Source organism: Typopeltis vanoorti, chromosome 15 (genome assembly GCF_054136105.1).
Source record: "Typopeltis vanoorti isolate ZY-2024b chromosome 15, IOZ_Tvanoo_1.0, whole genome shotgun sequence".
NCBI classification, from domain to species: domain Eukaryota; kingdom Metazoa; phylum Arthropoda; class Arachnida; order Uropygi; family Thelyphonidae; genus Typopeltis; species Typopeltis vanoorti.
This window is the reverse complement of record NC_143563.1, coordinates 7,056,560-7,080,301: the sequence shown is the minus strand read 5'-3', so window position 1 is coordinate 7,080,301 and position 23,742 is coordinate 7,056,560. Positions and strand designations below refer to the sequence as shown.

General features: G+C 34.6%; 1 protein-coding gene across 5 annotated transcripts in view; it reads right to left on the bottom strand.

The window, feature by feature from the left end:
- The window catches only part of LOC150098334 (centrosomal protein of 41 kDa-like), a 188,136-nt gene that overhangs the window by 103,389 nt on the left and 61,005 nt on the right, over nt 1–23,742 (bottom strand). For all 5 annotated transcript variants that reach the window (XR_016549515.1, XR_016549514.1, XM_090405327.1 and 2 more), the window contains 2 exons: nt 11,834–11,879; nt 6,949–7,027 (listed from right to left, as the gene is read on the bottom strand). Coding sequence is in view for 3 of the 5 variants with exons in the window: in XM_090405327.1 (XP_090261453.1) it covers nt 6,949–7,027; nt 11,834–11,879 (125 nt within the window). In the remaining 2 variants the exon portion in view is untranslated. The remainder of the gene's footprint in view (nt 1–6,948; nt 7,028–11,833; nt 11,880–23,742) is intronic.

Genomic DNA, 23,742 nt, shown 5'->3' with positions numbered 1-23,742 from the left:
CTAAGGGGAAAAAAAAAAAGTGTGGCATACTGATAATTGGTAACTAGCACGCATCAATTCATGAAACAAATTATACTTGAACTGTAGCTTTCCATGGCAGTTTACAAAGACCTGTAAGGCAAAATTACAACGCACCTGATAGGCAAGTGCATCAGTGCTCCTAACTCAGAGTTTCAGGCTTCCTTTCCAAATTGCTGTTGTCATCAATTACAGTAAATTATTCATCTCATAAAAAAGAACATAATCCCTTCATTTCTAAAATTATTCTTATACACTAGTATCTTGCTAATCTGAACCTCTTTAGTCCGAACCCTCCAGTAATCCAAACTGCGGTTTGAAAGAAAAAAAAAGTTTTATTTATTACGTATTATTTTGTGTACTATTATTTATTTTATTATTATTACAGTACAGTATTTTTTTTCATACTGTTGATTGTATGGTTACACTGTAGGCCTATTTTGATTTATTGTGTGTTCATGTTTGCTTTTTTATACTGTACAGTACATACTGTATTGTCAACATGAATCACCGCTGTTGAGTGTCATGGGAAAAAACTGTGGCTCTCTAGAATTTAGGAAGATGATTACGGTGATACACAAAAAGCGGAAATTCAAAACGTGCATAAGTTGGTTAAAAATATAAATCCAAATGTTGAAATTTCACAAACAGATGTTATGGAATGGATTACAGGTAGAACCGAAAATGAATTCGAAATCAAATCAGATGCATAAATTATAAATATGATGCTATAGAATGAATTAGATGACGATAAAGAACTCGAAGAAAAAAAAAAGTAAAACATGAAAAAGCAGTTGACAGTTTTAATATATGTATTATTTATGTATTATGAATGGGCTAAGCAGAATGATAAGCTATTCCAGAAAATTTTATTGCTAATGCAGCTCTGAGAAGAAGCATTCGAAAAAAGTTTAGCTTCCAAGAAGCAAAAGAAAATCAGTGACTTTTTTACAAAGAAATTAAAAAAAAACTTTTTTGTGTGTTATTTTGTGAAACATTTTTTTGTGTTGTGTACAAGAAAGTGATATTTTTTTACGCAAATTTAGTTATCTACTGAACTATGCAATTTTATTAAATCAGAATCCTCAACAAAACAGGTACATACAAACTAAATTTTTTACTAAAATAAACTTGTGTACTGTATTATTTTTTCAGTTTTATATTACAGTACAGTAACTTTTTTTCTATTAGTTACTTCATTTATTTACAGAATTAAACTGATGTACCATTAAAATCTGATTATTTTTGTCTTAAACGCTAGTTATTGTTGCCTCTTCAGGGAAAATTCACTAATCCGAACTTTTCGATAATCTGAACGAGCACGGTTTTTATTAGTTCGGATTAGCGAGATTCCACTGTAATTAGCTTTTAAGTTATAATTAGAGTATATGTACTTCTCTACTACAACACATGATTTCAATCCTATTGCACTATTGTTCTATCTTTTAAATTTAAGACACAATATCAGGTGCAAATTCTGTGAATAAAGAAAAGTTGTTCTTTTGCACATGTAATATATATTTACTATTTCTTCTACAAAAGGTTGGTATCTATAGCACATTTTGGTACTACGGATAGTTAGATAATCTGGAAATTCCAATCTAGAGACCAAAAAAGGAACTTTTTCAAGCTGCTTCAGGCTTCCCAATCAGCAGGGTAGTCACAGTGGATAATGAAAACCATCTACACCCAAAAACTTTGACAAAACTTCCATGCCATAGTAGGTTGTGCATCTGCCTGTTGGTTGGAATAATTGAGATATTATATCTATTTAATCACTAGGTCAGCAAATTTTCACTGGACAGTTATTTCCACTGTCCAGTGAGTGAAATTACCAACCTGTTGATGGTGGCCCTAAAGTGTTTAAAAAAAAAAAGTCTCACCTGGTGTAGGATTTCAGATTTCCCCAGCCCACCAAAGGTGAACAACTTCTGGTGAATGGGCATGTCAGATATGAAAGTTCAGTTATCCATATATATGTATGAAGATTGATTTACTCGGTTGTTGTACATTTTTATAAAAAGGTTGAATGACTAGAACCGAGAGAAATGAAAACAGAGTCTATTAGTACAACATAACTAGTTTCAGCTTGTGTCAGCCTTCGTCAGGTGCACATTAAAAAAAAAAGGAAATAACCAGTAAAAACACATGGAGGAAATAACTGTAAACAACATGGAAAATTAATGTATATATACACTCATGAGCAGTTGAATTACAGATACCTGCTATGTTGGTGAAATGGTGCTGTGGTCGCCCTGGCGAATGGAATAGTGCTACGTGATGGGGATGTCGTCAGGCCTTGTACTGACTGTCTGAATAATAGTCGAGCACAGAATGAGGAAGACTCAAGATCTCAGCGAATTCGATCGCGGCCAGATACTCGGAGCCAGAAGTATGGGGCACTCCATCTCCAAGTCGTGCAGGCACTGGACTTTTCACGGGCCACTGTGTCAAGTGTGTACCATTGAGTACATGGAATTGGGTAAAACCACAGCTGCCAGGGAAAACTGCTGTGGTGTACAACGTTTCGATGACAGGGGATGCCATCGGCTAGCTCAGATGGTAATAGCAGATAGACAGACCACAGTGCCGCAGATTACTCGCCAATTCAATGCTGGACAACGACGACATGTGAGCAGTCACACCATCCAGAACCATCTTCTTGCTATGGGGTACAGAAGCCACCGCCCAACTAGGGTACCTCTGTTCACCGCACATCACAAGGCACAATGATTAGCATAGGTGCACGAACACCGGCATTAGACCCTCAACGCATGAAAAAAGGTCGCCTGGACTGATGAGTTGAGGTATACACCGATGGCAGGTTATGAGTGCGTCACCAAGCACATGAAGCGATGGATCCCTCGTGCCAGCAGGGTACAGTTCAGGCCGGTGGTATCCTTGTATGGAGACTGTTTACATGGGTTGAAATGGGTCCCCTGGTACATCTACCATCATCCCTCACCGGTGAACAATATAGGAACCTGCTGTCAGATCATGTGCACCCCTTTCTGTGCCTACAGCACCCTGCAGGAGACCTGTACCCACAGTAAGACAATGCACTGGCCCACCACCCCCGAATTGTGCCCGAGTGAGTGGATGAACACTCCACAGACATAAGGATGCTTTGCTGGCCCCCGAGGTTCCCCGACCTCAATTCTATTGAACATATCTGGGATGCTGTCAAGAGAGATATACGCACCCTGGACCCAGCTCTGACCAATCTCTGTGAATTGTGGGAGGCTGTGCAGCGGTCATGGATCAGTTTGACTCCCCAACACTTCTGGTGCCTTGTGAAGCTCCCCAATGCTTCTGGTGCAGTGCCATGCCACGATGCATTGCTGCCATCATCAAGGCGAAAGGGGGGGCTACCCACTACTAGGCAGGTATCTCTAATTCAACTGCACATGAGTGTATTTCAATGTTGAAGTCTGCACATTCAAAATTGCTCCCTCGTTGGTTTCATTGTTGGACGTATGCATGCACATAGCATCTTGTGAATGCCTGTATTTGACCACAGCACAATGACAGTCTGAAAGGTTGTAACTCAGGTTGTTGTTGAGATGTAGGGGGTTGAGAATGATTTCCTTTGATTCTATTATCTTCCTTTCTACTTTATCATGGCAGTGGAAAATGTTATTAGACTTGTCTCACAGGACTGTATGGCTAGGGTTTTCTTCATTAGAATTGGCCGAGAATAGAACATGACTAGACAAAGCACTGGCTCGTTCTCTTGTGCTCCTCAATGCGTAACTTGATTGACTTCTCTGTTTGGCCAAAGTAAGGTATGTCATAGTTGCACCAGATCTGTAAACACCAGGATATTTAAGATTATGATGTCTAGGTTTCAGATGGCTCACAAGGGAGCAGATTTTAGGAAGAGGAGTATATAAAGTTCTTATGTTGTATTTTCTAAGAACCTTGGCTAATTTGGGTGAGACAGAGCTTATGTATGGAATAGAAATATTACCTTTTACACAAATGGTCTCTTCATTACGGCAACCGAGAGGATTAAATAGGAATTTATCAGTAGTTTTTTGAGAATAACCATTTAGTTGAAAAGTAGACTTGAGAAAATTGAGTTCTTTATTAAGTTCTATCTCATCATCAAGAAGAGAGGGAGCACAATGTCCTACAGTAGAAATGATTCCAAGCTTCTGAGGAGGATAATGATGGGAATGACCATGGAGATATCTGTTAGTGTGTATAGGTTTTCTGTAAATTGAGATTTTAAGTTTTTCTGAGGAACGGGTCAGTTTGACATCCAAAAAAGGAAGAGAACCATTAGCTTCAAACTCAGCTATAAATTTTATGCTTTGGTGTTGACTATTTAGATGGTCAAGGAAGTTCAGGAGAGATTCACGGCCATGGCTCCAAATCAGGAAAATGTCGTCAATATATCTTTTCCAAATTCTTGGTTTAAAAGGATAGGAAGAGATGGCTTTAACTTCCAGATAGATGTTAGCAAGTACAGGAGACAATGGATTACCCATTGCAAGACCATGATTCTGTTTATAGATGGTATCCTGAATTGATGCAATGAGTAAGTAAGGCCATGATCTTTTTAGATAATTTATCCTTGAGTAGAACAAGAACGTCGTCTGTAGGAACATTGGTGAATAAGGAGACTATGTCAAAGCTTGCCATGATTTCATCTTCCTTAATCTGCGGAGTTTTTAATAAAGGAATTGGCTCTCCAACATACAACCTTTCCAAATATCTAGCAAAATCTCTCAAATTTTCCAGCGAGTCATCGTCCTTTATTAAAAACTCTGCAAAAATACATGTCAGAAGTTTGAAGAAATTTGAAGACACAGAGATGAGGCTATCATCAAGTTTTTCATACTGTAAGAAAGGTCTGAATTTTAAGAAAGGATACCAACTGAGATTCATCAAATTTTGTGAGAGACTTTAGGGGAGCGTGCTCCAGCATATCCAACAGTTGCCAGATGGGTGGCCAACTTTAAAACTGGGCATCCAGAGACAACAGATGTCCCTCAGGTTGGGAAGACCTTCCACACAATCACACCTGAAAACATCGATGTAGTGCATGCTATGATTCTTGATGATAAACGAATACCAGCCCAAAACATTGCAAAGATACTGGAGATATCCAGGTAACAAGTTGGGGTCATTATCCACCAACATCTGAACATGCATTAGCTCTCAGCAAAGTGGGTCCCTAAATGTTTGAATGCTCACTAAAAGAGAGAGAGAGAATATATGCTATCATTTCAAGAAATTTTGGTCATTTCAAGAAATCAGATGCAAATTTTTTTGGCTCAAAAGATGACTGCTGATGAAACATGGCTTCATCATTATGACCTAGAGACCAAACTACAGTCCTTGGAGTAGAGACAAAAGTTCTCCATGGCCAAAAAAGTTCCAAACACAAAAGCCAGCAGGGAAGGTTCTTCCCCATTGTCTTTTGGGATATGGATTGTGTAATCCTTACTAAATGTTTATATCAAAAAAAGGTAAAACTGTTACAGCAGCAGTTTATTCAACAGCTCTGAAGGAAATGAAGGAAGTACTGAAGGAAAAATGCCATGGGACACTGAGCAGAGGCATGTTGCTTTTGTAGGGCAATGTACCTGCTCATGAAGCCCAACAGACAATACACAACTTAGGCTTTCAATGTCTGCCTCACCCACCCTATTCACCAGACCTGGTCTCATCTGACTATTTCCTATTCTCAAATTTAAAGAAATACTTGAAAGGAACAAAATTTGCCACAGATGAAGTCATATCTGCAGCTGAGGACTGTTTTCTGCAACAAGGGAAAGACTTTTTTTCTCAGAGGATTGCAAATGATGCAGAAGAGTAGTAACAAGTATATAACATTTCGTGGAGAATATGTAGAATAATGTGTAAGTTACATGGTTCTTTGTCAATTCCTTCATGGTGATTATTACAACTTTTCAGCACACCCTTGTATGTCCAGAGTGAACATTAATCATATGATCAGAAAATAAGCAAATTCAAAGCACAAGTAATTCTCTGAATCCATGTCATCTCTTAAAAGAGATCAAACTTTAGCAAACATGAATACCAAAAACTACTCAAACTATCATCAACAGTCATTTTATGACCTAACAGATTATCACACAATAATGCACAGACCCTGACTTACACAAATTCAACTTTCCATCTAATGATAATTTCAAAAGGAAGGTTGAATGGCCAAATTAATTTTTTCCTCTGTTCTCATACGGTTTATTTTGTACTTTTACTCTGCATTAATAATTACATATTGAAATCTAATTTATATATGCATCTGTGACTGAAACTAACAGAAATAACTTTTAAAATAAGTTAATCTATTACTGTATTAGTACTGTAAACATAAGCAAAAGGAAGTGAGGTGAGTTGAATCCAACTTATATAAAATTTATGTTATATAAAGGTTTGTGAAAATGCTACCTTTATGTAAGTCAGGGGCTGTCCATAATCCTGCATTCCAACCAACAAGTTGTGGATTGAAATTCCATTATGGGTATGGATGTTTGTGATTGTCTTTAGGTTGGAGATGAATTTCACTGTTTCGTATGAGACTGCCCCACTGCCCCTTATTGGAAAACTGAAGTGGTTTGAAAAAGTTCAATTTGGTTTCTACAGAAAGGTGTAGAAACACCTTTCTTTTACATAGTTTTACCTTAAAACTGTGTAAAAATAAGTTTTTAAAAATACAAAAATTAAATAAAATAATACAAAATAATTTTAAAAAATTCCTTACTCTTTCCACAATGCTTAAGTCATTAAAATGTTTCATGGAAGAGAAACAAAATTAAATTCAGTTGCTAGTAAGAACTATTTTCCATTCACCATTAACTTATAAAGTTAAAGATAAGTTAAAGCATTCACTATCTTCATGACTATAAAGAACTTGAAAAGAATGTTTATTTTAGAATAATTTTAGAAAAAAATTACCTGTTCAATGTTGACCGTGGCGTATTTGGTAACTGTTCGGTCTTTGGAGGTTCAAAAGAAACTACTGGCTGGGAGATATCTACAAATGAATAAAAAATTAAAACTACTGTCAAAGAAAGCTTATTCTTATCTAATTAAAATAAAGGTATTCAATGAAATGTGATTAAAAAGAAATAAAAATTTGATGTTCCATAACAGCATCTGATAACTTGAAACTTAACATGAATAATGAATACCCAGCTTCCTTCCTGTCAGATGCACTTACTATTATGTAGCTAAATGGATAAATCTGTATATGACAGAGGACAATAGTAAAAGAAATAAAATAACCTTTACTGTATACAGAACGGCACAGGGTGCTCAAGTTCAATATCATCATCAAATTCCTGACATGTACCCTCAAGGGGGTGTACAGGATATGATAGTACTACATGAAAAATTTACATCATTACTAACTTCCTAACTACAATTTTCCTCCAAATCAGTCTGTTACTTGTCAAGACTCCAATATTATCATTATCAGATCTTATATTTCTATCGTCTAAGGCAGCGTTTCCCAAACTGTGGGTCACGGCCCCCTTGGGGGCCGTAGGTTTTGTTGAGGGGAACCGTGAAATAATGAAAACAAATTTAAAATGTTTTAAAAGACTAAGTAGATTTTTTTATTTTAAAAGAAACGTATTTAACTTTTATTATTTATTATTTCTTTTTTGTTATTTTTTAATGGAAAAATTCACACACTGGTGTTGGTTCATAAACTTTGCTTCCTGCGTATTTCGGCACTTAATGAATATTAGTAAATATTGCTTATTCATATGTTTCATTTGAAAGCAGCGGTTAATTGTATTTACTTCGAATGCTCTCCAAGGAAGCTCCAAATCTTCCTGTCCCTTTCATCACACGTTCGTAATCAGGCACTGTTGATATTGACTTTATATACATATCAAAACTCGTTTTATATTATCACTCATCCGAGCTAGTTTTCTGTTACCAATAAAAGTTTCGCATATACTTCACATATGGAAAAAAGCTTAAACAAGTTCATGTGGGGAGACAGTAACTCTGCAGTGGTAAACAACACACCCTCCCTAACAGCAACTATACTGCAGAGGCAATAAAAACAAGTACTTTTATTATGCCAGTGAATAAGGTACGAGGAATCTGTGTAATATATTTCTCAACAAATAGTACAATTAGAGACAACTAGAATAAAAACACAAATTAATGAATCACATGTCCCCTCATACAGAAACTATGCTGTATATATAGACTGAAACAAAACTATATGTTGCATGGGCAAACACAGTATCTAACTAAAAATTATTGTTATTAATTAGATGGGTGTGAGTTTGATTTCCCAAGGCAGCAATAAAATTCAACCGAACGTGTTAAAACTAAGTAATATATACATAATGAATATTATGGCAGTTTCACATATGGAATTTGGTTGAAGAGAGTTAGTATTTCAACTCAATTTGTCAGCTATGCTTTCATCTTTCGGTTGCGTGATCTTTTGTTAATACCGCACCAATCATATGCACGTTTTAATAACCTGCGTTCGCTGTCTGTTTCACGTTAGGCTTAATTACCGTAAAGGGAGAAAAGTCACAAAAAAAAAATGTTCCGGGTCCGGAGATTCCCTTATTCAGGTAATATTCACTAATTTCATGTTGTCAGTCTGTGGTGTGCCAGTATTGGTAAGTGGTGCTATTATTTGATCTAGTCTACATTAAAAAATTGAACCCTGAGATGGATAAGTGGCTGATAAAAAAATTTTAAAAAATCCTGCGAACAATCAGACGAAGCAGAAACAGACTCAAAAAAAAAAAAAAAAAAAAAAAGGACAGTATTTCATATTTTACCAGAACAGCCCGCATCGTCTTCATAACCAAACGGTAAGAGGCAAAAAATGTAATATATGCATTTGATTTTTGCAATATTCGCTGTGTATGTTTTGTATTGAATATAAATACAATAAATATTATAATAATATATCTCTCTATTACAATTTTTTTTCAAGGGGGGAGGGGTTAAATATTTTAATTTTTGCAAAGGGGGCCCTGACATCCAGAAGTTTGGGAAGCACTGGTCTAAGGCATATTGTACCGTATCAATCCTCGATCCGCCTATATCTTGGTCTTCCTCTGGGTCGTTTTCCTGCCAACCTGGCAGAGAACACTTGTTTTTGCTAATGTTTCCTCGCCCATTCTGTTTAAGTGACCATACTACCTGAGATTAGCTCTGCTATTAGCATTCCTGGATGCCGACAATGTCAAATTCTTTTCTAATATCCTCGTTTTTAATATGATATTGCCATCGATGCCATCTGTTCACATCTCTAATCTTTCTCAGGACTCTCATATCTGCGGTCTCTAGTCTTTGGTTAAGTGTTTTACTTCTGACCCAGCTATCAGACCCATAAGTTAAAACGGGTTTGAACACTGTCTTGCATACAGCTAATTTAGTTTTCCGACTAATTTCTCTCTTATTCCATATGAATTTATTCACAATTTGTTCCACAGGTTCTCCATTCACAACACAGTTGACATTTTCAATGATTCTGCCTATTTTCATTGTCTTTGTCTTTTTATTGCTGACCTTCATACCATATCTATTACAACAGTTATTCAATTTAGTCAGAGAATCTTGCAGACTTGTAGCGGATTTATTTAGAAGTATAACATCATCTGCAACAACTGATAAATAGTTTGTAAAAAATAAGTATTTCTGTAAAATACAAAATGATATAAAAATAACTTGCTAACAACTGTTGCAGAAGATGTGTATTTCATTAACTGATGCTTTCATATACAATATATTTGAACATTAGATTTTTTATCATAAATGTTGATCTCTGAACTTTTCTGCAGATGCTGTTATATTTGTACATGTGTACAGCTAATGTACTATAGGGATAGGTTGTTTATAATTTTTTAATGAGGAATTCACATTACAAAAAAAAAAAAAGCAAGATGAAGGAAGTCAGTCGTCATCTAAATACAAAAGCGGTAAAGACCAAAGAAACTGTTTCCACCTCTTCTGTAACATTGGTAAGGAACAAGAAAAGACTGCTATCATCAAGAACCAAGGCAATGTTTTACTTTTGGCCTTTGATATGCTGATAATTTGTTTTAGTTAAAGTCCTGTAACCTGCAGTATAAACTGAGAAATCCCCCCATCTTTTTTTTTTTTTCTTTTTGTTTCTACGAGCACTAATATAGTATAGTAGGATAAACTAATTTGTGAAATTTACTGAAAAACCAATACAGTCATTTCTCCTATAATGCAGTATATGTATTACTAAAAATCAGCATGTTATAGAATTTTGCACAATAAAAATAACAGGGTTTATGGAGTTAGAAGCAGAATGCTCAAAATCTGTACACTAAAAAATAAAATAATAATAAACAAACTGAATAAGAATGCTACTCAGTTTAAAGCATCTTCATCAAAGTCCTAATAAATAAAGAAATATCACACTTTTCATTGGAGGACACCTGTCTTTACAAAAAAAAAAAAAAAAAAAAAAACATTTTTTTAAAGATGATTATTAAATACTTAAGGAATTGACAGCATATACTAGAAATATAAATTAAATCAAACTTTAATATATACTTTCCAATATTTCGGCAACGTCATGTTGCCTCTTCATGGGAACTTAAGATAAAGACACGTGCACGCAAGTACTACACAACAGCAAATTAGAAATGAAGTGAGGAAGCTACCATTTTCCTAAAGTTCTGATGGTGCCCCTGGCGGGTTATATTAGGTGTTCTTGGCCTTTGGGCTGAAGTTCTCCTGATGTATGTTTCCCAAATTTGGGGCAGTCTCATGCATCTAAATTTGTTGAGGTTTGGCATGTTTCTAAGGGCTAAAGCTGATTCCATGAATAGTCTTTCATATTTGAACTTGCTGCGGTGTATTACTGTGGCGAGTATCCAGAGCATGGTCTGCAAGCCCAGAGTGGCTGTACTGGTGAAATTGGATGTAGTCCTTGTGTTCTGAGAATCTGATATTTGCTGTCCTGCCTGTTTGGCCAAAGTAGGACAATTTACAGCTGCAAGGGACCTGGTATACACCAGGTAGATCTAGGGGAAGTGGTTGGTCTTTAGTGGAGCAGATAAGGGACGCCATTTTCTATTCAGTAATACTGTAGTATTAGTAAAAATTCAGTAATTCAGTATCAGTAATACACCACAGCAAGTTCAAATATGAAAGACTATTCATGGAATCAGCCTCAGCCCTTAGGAACATGCCAAACCACAACAAATTTGGATGCATAAGACTGTCCCAAATTTGGGAAACATTCATCAGGAGAACTTCAGCCCAAAGGCCAAGAACACCTAATATAGCCCGCCAGGGGGCACTATCAGGACTTTAGGAAAACGGTAGCTTCCTCGCTTCGTTTCTCATTTGCTGTTGTGTAGTACTTGCATGCACGTGTCTTTATCTCAAGTTCCCATGAAGATGGTAACGTGACGTTGCCGAAATATTGGAAAGTATATATTAAAATTTGATTTAATTTATATTTCTAGTATATGCTGTCAATTCCTTAAATATTTAATAATCATGTTTAGCCAGCGTATAAGCCTTTCTACAAGAATTTTTTTAAAGAAATACTACATTTTTTGTTTGAACTGACAAGCAAGTTTTATCGATAAGAACATTCCTGCTAAAGTTTCTTTCATTTTTATAATGCTATCTCTGATGGTGTGTGATGTGGATTCCTTTAGGTCTGTGTGACATAAAATGTCAGAATGAATTGCCATCAAAATTCAGTAATTCAGAAATTATTACTTATTTGATATGTAAAGATATGCAAATACAAAAATTGGCCATATATATACATCAAATACTTTAACAATACATAGAAGGAAATCAATACCTGCTTCATTCTTCTTTTCAAGAGATTCCCTGGCTACTTCAATGATCTAAAAGCAAAGAGGAAGAAGAGGAACTGAATTAATAATGTAAATTATTTCTTTTTCAATTTGATTCAGTCTATAGCACTCCAAATATAAATGAAATATTACTATGACAGTAAACACTCAGTTTTGACAAAATTTATGTTCTTTTCAGAATTTTTATTTTTCAAATTTATTGCTATACAAAAGTAGTACATGGAAATAAACAATTTCTTCTCAACTAATTTTAAACTAATATTGTCAGGTACAAGATATGTCATATCTTGTTTAGCTGTTGACTTTACATCAAATTGCCTCAGTATCCATAATGCATAGCACATCCCAATCAGATGTGTATGTGTTGCCATGCATTATAGAAAGGGTCACTGTTTATTGTTTATCAGTGGGAGCTACACTCACAGAGATACTGAGAGCTAAATCAATGCAGAAGTCACATTTTACATTTAATATTACAATATTCAATGAACTGTATTCTTACTTTAATTCTTGACAAAAGCATTGGCAAACAAAAGTGTTTGAACTATCCTCATGATTATGCTATATGCATGTTCAGGTTGATGTGTATATTGCCATCTATTATGGTATGTATCACTAACCAGACTGATTCCAACTTTTATCGCTCATCAAAGGGAGCCAGACTGTGGGGGTAAGCAAACCATTAACCTCATGCCTGGAGAACCAAAAGTGAGCAAGCTTTTGTTTTCTCGTGCTTTGATAAAGGATTAAAAGAAGTATGTAATTTCTTGTTAAGTATAATTTACTTTCTAAACCAAATTCAAAAATTTGTTGTAACCAGATATGAGATTGCAATAATTTGTTTTGTGTATCTCTATACATGAAAGATGTGTTCTCTATTGGAAAAGTTCTCTTTTGATGAGTACTTTTATGAGTCTGACACAGACCTATCCATGAGTTGAGTTCATGGTATTCCTATATATAATGGAATCAAAAAATCTAAAAGAAAGTTCCCACAAATTTTGATTTGTGATTATCAGCTGGATAACAAACATGAATACAAACATTATTCTAATAAAAATATATAACTATTTGAAGCAACCTAGATTTCAAAATGCTGTCCAACAGTTTATATTTTATAAAGCGGCTTAACAGTCCAATCATGACTGTCATTTATCTTTTTTACTTTTAGTAACCATCAGATTATTTCTTTTTTAAAAAGTACTACGGAATAAAGAAGGAAATATTTTCTTCACTAAAGGAAGAGAGTCTGACTATGTGAAATCTTAAATCAACTCAACATCTGTTATCATGTCACATGCGAGTGCAAATGATATATATATTTTCTTTTAAGGTTACACAGTGATCAGCACTCATAGTGAAGAATTTATGGAGACAAACACACATGCTGAAGTAATTACTTTACTTATAATTAAGAAAATAACCCTCAACATTTCGACCTCTATATCGAGGTGATCATCAGGAAAACATACATATGTAAGAACATAAGCTACATTACACTACACAAAAGTAAGATAAATCTAAATGTGTATATTAAATACACTCATATTTAATGTCTGAAATAATGTGGGTTCTATGGTCGATTTTCTTGAGTTTCCGGGAGGGAAAAACCCACTTGCCCGTGCAGGAGATCGACTAACTCGGGAACCGGTCGAAAAAAGGCTTAGAAAAATTTCTTCTAGTCGCCGACTAGACTCGAAATCAAGTCTTCCTTCGTGTGGCCAAGTGCCGTGGGGTGCAAACGCCACATCCACTGAGCTACACAGGCACACTATAAATTAACAAAATAAAATAAATTTTTTATAGATATCGGTATAAAATACCGATATTAGTATACTAATATCAGTATAATAATAAAAGTAAAGTTTTATGCTGGAGCTACATTAAACACATCTCTAAAGTCCTCTTATATTACGGTTTTCTTGTGTTGGGATACTGCCATCAAGTTCTAGATGATATAGATTGCAGATGGGTCTTCCAGATTCTTGGAATTATTAATTCATCATTTTTGTTAAGATTTGGATGATGTTTCAACATCTCACAGGCTTCTTTGAACTTTCTTTCAAACCAGATTTTGATGTGGTGTAGGGACATGGGTGTCTTTCCAGTTGATTCTGTGACATGTTTGAAGTGCATGGTCTGACAGGCCTGTTTTAACACAGTGGAAGAATTTAATGTGGCATTTATGTTCATCTTTTCTTATTGAAATGGTGTGTCCTGTTTTCCCTATATAGGGTAGGTTGATTACAAACATGAATACATATATTATTCTAATAAAAATATATAGCTATCTGAAGTTGAATCTTCAGATAGCTATATATTTTTAGGGGGGGGGTGAAAGCAGAAGAAGGTACAGTCATGGGTTCACCACTTCATCCCCACCCTCCATAGCCAACTTTTACATGGAAGTTTTTGAGCAATGAGCTCTAGATTCAGCAAGCCTAAAGCCCAAAGTCTGGCTCAGATATGTTGATGATATTTTCAACATTTCCCACGGCTGTGAAACATCAAATACATTCTTAAGCCACCTGAACAAACAGCACAAATGTATCCAATTTACCATCGAGATTGAAAACAATAACTGTCTTCCTTTTCTAGACACACTTGTCACGTGTTCCCTAGGGCTGCCTTTCATTCATGGTCTACCACAAACTTACCCACACAGGTGAATACATGCATAAAAATTCATACCACCAACCAATACAAAAACTAAAGGTTATCAGCACCCTGAAACATAGAGCCCTAACAATTTGATCCAGTGAGCAGGCACTGAACAAAGAATAAGAAATTATTAGCTGAAACGTTTATAAAAAATGGCTACAACAAAAAAACAGTTCATAAGATCCTCCACAATAATACCATTAAAAGCAAAAAAGCATAGCCATACCCTGTTCTATCTATTTTTTCTGATATTTCTCTAATGCATGGTATTAGGGAAATATACATATGTAAGAACATAAGCTACATTACACTACACAAAAGTAAGATAAATCTAAATGTTTTGTTAATCATTTACCCTAGCCTAACCTCTGGTAGAAAAAAAAAATTATAACAAATTTTAAAACATTAAAGCAACCTTCAAACCTCCTGTAAAACTAAGAAGTATACTCAGCTCATCCAAAGATTCCCTTCCCTATCTTGCCCAACAAGGGGTTTACAAAATTGAGTGCACCTGCAACCTACCCTACATAGGGGAAACAGGGCGCACCATCCCAATAAGAAAAGATGAACATAAATGCCAAATTAAATTCTTCCACTATCATAAAACAAGCCTGTCAGACCACACACTTCAAACATGTCATAGAATCAACTGGAAAGGCACAATGTCCCTACACTACTTCAATAATTCCAAGAATATGGAAGACCTCTGCAATCTATATCATCTAGAACCTTGATGGCAGAACCTGAAGACAAGAAAGCCATAATATAAGAGGACTTTAGAAATGTGTTTAATAGTCCTGCTATAAAACTTAATTTTTATTTTATTTTTATTTTATTTTTATTATTATCTGTATATGAACTGATATATGTATAAAAATTTATTTTATTTTCTTAATTTATATTTTTGTATACATTTTATCTATTATTATTATGTTTTTAGTTATTTTTTTTCCACCAGAGGTCAGGCTAGGGTAAATGATTAACAAAGCATTTAGATTTATCTTACTTTTGTGTAGTGTAATATAGCTTGTGTTCTGTGTGTGTGTGTGTGTGTATATATATATGTATTTCCCTTGATATAGAGGTCGAAATGTCGAGTTATTTTCTTAATTATAAATAAAGTAATTACTCCAGCATGTGTGTTTGTGTCTCCATAAATTCTTCACTATAAATGATATATCCTGATTGTATACTTTTGATGTAATCATGAATGTTCTGAAATACTGTAATATCTAAAAGATGTTCACTCTCTACAGAGTTCCTGAAAAGTGAAAATCCTGCAATAGCAGATGAATTACTACATAGCCTGAACTCATCTCAAAAAACAAAATGGATTGATATGGTTGAAAACCTTGACTTCAAATGATCAAGTAGAAAAGCTTGGAATCTTCTCCAACAACTATTCATAACTAATCTACCTAAAAAAAAAAGCACAATTATCTCCCCTGAGAAAATGACTAATCAAATCGTTAATATGTCAAGGGCACCTAGGGACCATGAACATACCAAGAAAGTTTAAGAAAGAACGTAGAGCTTTAAAAATAAATGCCCTTGCTTTCTCACAATATGCCTCAATCTTCACTATAGATGAAGTAAAAGCCGTCATAAAAGATATCAAAGCAGGCAAGGCCCCAGGCTTCGACGGTGTCCATCCTGAATTCCTGATTAATAGCGGGCCAAATACTATAAAAGGGCTCTGTGAATTCTTTTCTGCTATATTATTGACTGGCCGACTACCTAGCCGGTTTAAGAAGTCAAAAACAGTTGCTATTCTTAAACCTGGAAAACCACCCCTGGAGGCAAAAAGTTACAGACCTATTGCTTTATTGAGTTGCACCTATAAAATGTTAGAATGCCTTCCGTACAACAGATTGTCCATACCAATTATACAGCATGTCCTGATTGAACATGTCCCGATAGAGAAAAACGTGGTTGTTGTGATCAAGTGCTCACTTTAACATCATACATAGAAGCTGGATTTCAGAAGCAAGAAAAAACATCAGCTGTCTTCTTGGACCTAACAGCGGCCTATGATACAGTATGACATGAAGGTCTTATATACAAATTTCTTAACATTGTCCCATGTAAATGGATTGCACACTTAATTTCCTCCATGCTCACTGAACGTTTCTTTCAAGTAATATTAGGAAATAAAATGTCCCGACAACGAAAACTTAATAATGGTCTTCCACAAGGGTCAGTATTGGCACCCTTACTTTATAACCTATACACATGACTTGACTGCTACCATCTCACTCAAGTTCTGTTACCCTGATGACACTGTAATTGCCATTCGATACAAAAACATGAGTCAGGCTGAAGACGTACTTAAAAAAGATCTGAAAATCCATCAATTTTGTTCAAATTGATGGATTTGTTCTGTTTGGTTTCTATGGTGAATTTTAGTCTGTTGCTGTGACTGTTTAGGGATGCTTTTAAGGTGGTGATGTGTGTAGGATTTCCAATGCACAGAATATCGTCCACGTATCTGCCATAAAAGGTGATGCCGGGGGGTGGGGTGGGGTGGGGGGTGGGGGGTGGGGGTGGAGTAGGAGTGATTCTATGTGTGCTAGGAATAATTCAGCTAGTTGTCCGCTGATGTTTTGGCCCATGGGGAGTCTGAAGATTTGAATGTACATGTTGTTGTTGAACTTGAAGAAGTCTGCCGAAATTATTAGTTTAATTGAGTTAATAATGTCATTGGGCGTTAGTTCAGTACGAGAGTGTAGGGCGTGATCTTCTGTGAGTAGTGTGTGTACAATGTCTAAAGTTCTGGGGACGTCCATGTTGGTGTATAAAAGTACTCAATGACATTTAAACAGGGGCATTCCTAAACAGAAGCAGGCAAAATAGCCGTAAATATAATAGTTTGTTAAGAGGAGTAACATGGGAGTTTCCCAGAAATAATATCCATAATTAAATATTAATTCAGAAATTCATATAATGATCTTAAATAACATTATACCAATTAAAAAAAAAATTAATATGTTATCCTGATTAAACTTTCCCAAATTTTTGATATAGATATACAGTCATTACGAAACATTTCACAAATTAAACATTATTCTTGTGCTAACGTGTATATATTTCTAATGCAATACCTCAGACCCTCACTTTATTTTCCTGAAAAAAGGAGAGAAAACTTTTAAGGAGATAAAAGGAATCTATAATTTGCAAATAAATTTCATTTAATTAATTATTATTATATGACACCTCCAGGAAGTCCAAAGACCCATCAAGGGAGGACATCTACTCTACAACTCTGTCTCCACCACTCAATCCACCAGCTACAACGAACCACAACTACACCAACAGCATCTACCACCACTAGTATTTTCACAGACAATTACAAACATCCATGCCCAAAGCGGGATTCGAATATGCAGCCTTTTGGCTGGAGAGCGGATACACTAACCACTCGGCCAACCAGGCTGGCAATCTACTTTAACTGCTATTAAAGCATTTCTAAATTCATATAAGGTCTTCAGAATTAATTTTGCCTAAAAAAGAAAAGCAAAAATTTTCTATATTGCTGATTATTATCCATTATTTTTGGTTATAAACAAAGATGCATGAACAAAAGAATTTAAAAAAGAAAAAAAAAAGTTTAATACTGCAGATGGCAGTATTTAAACTTTTTGCCTATGTGTACGTAGTAACATACACTTCTGAACTAAGGCATATGATAGATGCTTCAATCATATTCCACAGAGTGGTCCACAATAATAAAAAACAATGCCAGGTTTATAAAATATTTATTATACTATAATTTAAAGAAGATGGTAGTAGACATGTCAGCCTGACATTTGATTAAGATTTATTCTCACCCATAGGCAACTTTCATTGGCTGAACACTCAGCTACTGAATGATATGTCAATGTCATTCGATAACTGTGAGGTACCCAGGATTCCAGGGGAGAATTTAGCCACTGGAATCCTGGGTATTTATGTCATAAATAAAGACTAATTTATGCATCAGTGTAGCTACTGATGACTAGATTTTATTCTACATGCTAATTTAAAAGAGCCAGCTGTCATTATCATCTTTCATTCATCACTCTGATCTTAAATTAATCCAATTAAGTTAATCTAAATTAAATTAGAATAATATACCGAAAAACAAGTTGTAACACTATGAAAAACTGAATAATCTCTCAATCGAATATTTCAGAATGATCCCAAGTCCAAAAATAATAATTCTGAGCATAAACCCCAAACTCAATATCTGGTGAGAAATAACACTGAACTCAAGTATTCTCATGAAATAGATTTAAACTTAAGAGAATCGTATGTGTTATTACACATATATAGTAAATCCAGCAGCCATTTTATTAAAATTATCAAATGTATGTAATGAAATTGGCATTCATTAACATTATTGAAACAGTGAAGTCTTGCAGAAAAAATAATTTTTTGCATTGCTGATGTAACCAATGAATTGACTTTGGTATAGGAAATATATAATGCACTGTTAACATTTGCAATTCACTTTTTGTTATTTATGTAAATATAGTCATCTCCTACTAGAGCAAACTTCCTTACCATAATGAGTCAAACATACAACTGCATAGCAACACTGCTATTTTAAAGGACATTCTAAAGTAGACTTACCACTATAAAGACCACTCTGCACCCATTATAAATCTGCTATAGTGACAATGAACTGTAATGTTTTTATGCTGAACAGTTCACCAACCTAGGAATTTACTTCAAGAAAACTAATACCTTCTGCTATAGATTATTTGCTGTGACAATAACATTAGCTGAAATTCCAGGCTTTGGGTTAGTGTTTGAGCAGTACAATGTTTGTCTAGATCAGCTTTCTCCACATGCTGGAGTATCTTAGGGTACTACAACACTGGTGTGGAAATCTGAACAGGAAAGCAACCATCCCACAACATGTAGCGAACCAGAGAAGCACCTGGTGATCTAATTGAAAGCTAAAAGGAAGATCCAAGATGTAGTTTGCTCAGGAAGCTATCCATATTAGACTTGACCAAATGTCTTGAAAATGACAAGAGAGAGAAAAACCACACAAGTTTCTCCAAATCTTTCTATACCTTGCACCCAAAAGCTGTGAAAAAAAGTGGCAGAATCGATGCTGGTGGTCACTGATTGGTGGACCTCAAGATGAAAAAATTTGAATGGTGTTGTTCTTCTCCATAATTTGCAAGACATAAGCTGAGGGAAAGGCTTTCATTCTAAACTCTTCCCTTCTGAAGAGTTTAGTGACAATGTGACAAGTGACAACATGCCCATCTGGGAGTAGTAGCAGTGTTAAGCAAAAGTTGTGGCAAGAGACCAAAATTCACGGTTTCCATTTGAGCACAATGCAAGCTCCAAATTGTTCCTGTTTTTGGCTGTTTGAAAATTGGTTTTTGATACACTGATAATTTTTTGCAGTTGTTTTGGGCTTTGGTCTAAGCAATGAGAGAAGGTGAAGTTCTTGATGATAGCCAGTTGTAGTATGCTTGATTCTTCATTTGTACAGTCTTGATAAATCGTTTGGAAAACCAAGACTTACTTAGGGGATAAGAATTTAGCATGGAATGGGATATACTTCCATTCCAGACAAGATTACTTCAGTGATGCATTCAATGCATTGTTTGGAAGGCTGAAAGCAATAATCCAGTCAAGGAAACGAGGCATAGAAATCTTGGAAGTCATCCCGCTTGGTGTTCTTATAATGCTAGATGACTTGCTTGTAAATAGCTATGTGAGTGTTGCTTGGTAGGGGAAGAGATAAGCACAGGATCTAAATTACACTAAGGGAGATATAACCTTCACAATCTCCCAAATATATTTGGAGAGATCACTAGTGAGAAAGAGGTCGAGTGTGTTTGGCGAGTGGTTGGGATTATCTGGTATTCCGGTGGACATGTGAACAATTTCTGTAAGGTCATTTGTGATGGCAAATGTCTCAAATATCTCTACATGCTTAGTCTGTGCAGTTGGAGAAGGAAAGACAATTGGTATTGTGAATGTTAAAATAGCCAAGGAAAATAACTTCACTGCTAGGGAAGTTGGACTGAGAGATATTGACTTTCAAGGAGAGGAAGCCAAAGAGTTTAGGGTGGTTGGTGACATTGAGAGGACAATATAGACAGCATATGAATTTGACAGAGTAGGGTAGCTTAGAGGAAAAACTATCAAGAGGAAGTTAGCAATACTGTAACATTTTCATGTCGTACTATCATAATATCCTATACACACTCTCTAAGGGTTCATATAAGGAATTTGATGATGATCATCATCAACAATGTTTTGGTGAAAGTGATATATTCATGTTGATTCAGAATATAAGAATATACAAAGGATCTGAAATAAGAAGTGATCATCAGTTAATTTTGAGCAGGATAAAAGTGAATATCATATTGAAAAAAAAAATGTACAAAGGTTTTGAAAAGAGTCAAAGTCAAGTGGCTTTCAGAAGTGAACTGCAGACTCATATTATTGAGGAAAAAACAAGAAGTAGTTTGATAACAAGAACCATGCCTTGGAGACTTTGGTGTGGTGTTTGGTATGGTGAGGTTGTCTGGAAGAATAAAAAAAAATCAGAACAGCAAATACAGATTTGAGAAATTAAAGCTGTGGTAATGAAAAAACAGCAAGCATATTGAAAGTTCCTGGTAAGTAAGTCAGCATGTACATTAAGAGAATACAGAGGAAAATGTAAGAAAGCGAAACAATGTGTAAAGTAGCTAAATAAAGGTCACAGGAAAATTTGAGAATAATACAAAAATTCATATAAATTTATGAATGAAATCAAAGAAGATAAACATGATTTGAAAACTAAAAACATTCTAGATGTCTGGAGTAATTACTTCGAAAGACTGTTAAATGAAATAAGAACCGATAAAATGCAGGTAGAAATACACTGAGGAGTGCATACTAATAACTGAGCCAAAAAAAAAAAAAAGCATCAAAAACTGAAATGCAGAAAGTTATTAGAGAAGATGTCATTCGACCATAAATGTTCAAATATGGTAGTATAAAAGCTTTACAATGATGGCACTGCTTAATTAAAAAGGCATGGGCAGAAGGTTGAATTCTAGATGAGTGGATTAGCACTCACACAGTACTCATCTACAAAAAAAAAATAATAATAATAAAATAAATAAATAAATAAAAATAAAACTGAATATGAGAATGGCAAAAATTAATTTGCTTACTAAGAGTTACAGGTAAAATTTATGCAAGCCTACTTGAGAAGGGGCTAAGAAAGGATTTAGGCTAAATTAGAGGTTGTCAGGATCAGATTTTCACTTTATGATAAGAAGTTGAGAAATACTGAGTATATAACAGTGGCAGCCGGTGAAAATTTTAAGTGAGGGTGCTGCACATGCAAAAAAAAAAAAAAAAAATCTAATCAGTAACGAATTTATTAATAAATAAATTTATATATTAAAAATAGCTTTCTTAAAAATATTTCATCCTCACCACGAACAAACACCAATAATAAAAGTTTCGTATCAAAGCAATGACAAGCGCAAACGAATATCGGCGTTAGATCGCAGTGCATTTGTTTCGTGTAATGATAATCGAAAATATATAATTCTTTTCATTTTCAACAGTGACACTCATCATAATTCAGCCTTGTATCTATAATAAATAAATAATTATATGTTATTTTAATAAAATATGATAATATTGACAAAAAATAGTTCACCACGCGCACGCACTAATAATAAACGTTTCATATCTCACAGAAATAACGTGTAAGGATACTAAAAATACACTGCTGTTTGAGCAGTGTCTGAATGACATAACGTGCAATGACAAGTGCAAACGAATATCGCCATTAGATCGCAGTGCGTTTGTTTCATAATCTAAAGCGTTAATTGAACAATTCCAATTATTAACTATTCAATCAATGTCAAAACATAAGCTGTAACCTTTAACATGTTATATTGCATTTATATAATGTTGTAAGCATTGTTATTATTTATAAACACAAACAAAATTTAAATTTTTAATTTTTTCCTTGGGGATGCTGCAGTGTCGCGGTGCTTATGTACGGGCCACCACTGGTATATAACAAAGCTCTATACTTAAGTTTTGTAGATATGGAAAAGAATATGAAAAGGTGCCAAGAGTAAAGCTATTCAAAGCACTACAATTACATGATGTAAATGAGATATTATACAGAGCAATATAATCTATATTTAAGATGTAAATCAGCAGTTAGGCACAATGTCTAATTGCTGATTTACAGATAGATGTAAGATAAGAGTGCACACTATCTCTACTGTTACTATCAATATAATAAATTTGCGCTGTAGTATCATATCATTATAACAAACTAGCAGAAAAAATCCCAAATGAGAACCCATAGCTACAATGCTATTCTAAAGAAATTTCACTACAGCAAACTATTCTGTGATCACATGAGTTTTCTACAGGATGACTGCACTCTGGATTACATTGCAAAGGAAAGTGGCAGCATTAAACCTGATATCAAAATTAGATATTAATCTCAGCTCATATCTATATGCAGATGATGTTATGCTCCTAAATAAATCGAGTAGAAATCTATAGAACTCCTTATCTAAATTGAATAACTGCTGAAACAAAATTTTCATTCAAATTAGCAATAAAAAGACAAATACAGGTAACCATCATATAATGCAGTACTTATACAACACAGTTTCGATATAAGACTGTCTACAAACTGTAGTAACCCTTTATCTTATTTAAAAATCAACTTTTATCTTCATTAAATTTGCGTCTGCCCGTATCGTGCATGTAGTTATAAGTAGCGAATTTATATTAGGGGAAATACCCTTTAGCATGCATGTAGGTCAATTGTTTACCTTATAAAGCAGGGTGTCAATAACGTCGATCGCGATCTACGGGTAGATTGTATAATGCTTTGGGGTTGATTGCAAATTTATTTTGTCTCAATTTTCAAAATAACATATAAATGAGTCTGAATACGATAAAGCAAATAAATAATATTAACCTATTTATCAAATAATAATCTATATTATGTTCTATTTAAAATTTACGTTAATTAAAAAATTAAAATAAATATTTTTGTACAATAATTCCATTTTATAATTCATTATATTAAACTGAATTTTATTTCAAAAATTTAAATAGAAAAATTACAAGTATTAGCTACAAATATTTAAATTTCCTGCTATGAGACTTTTGTTGTGGAGTGTACTTGGAAATGTATTTAAATGTGCCCTCAGACATGCCCACTTTGGGTTTTTGTTCACTTTGATGC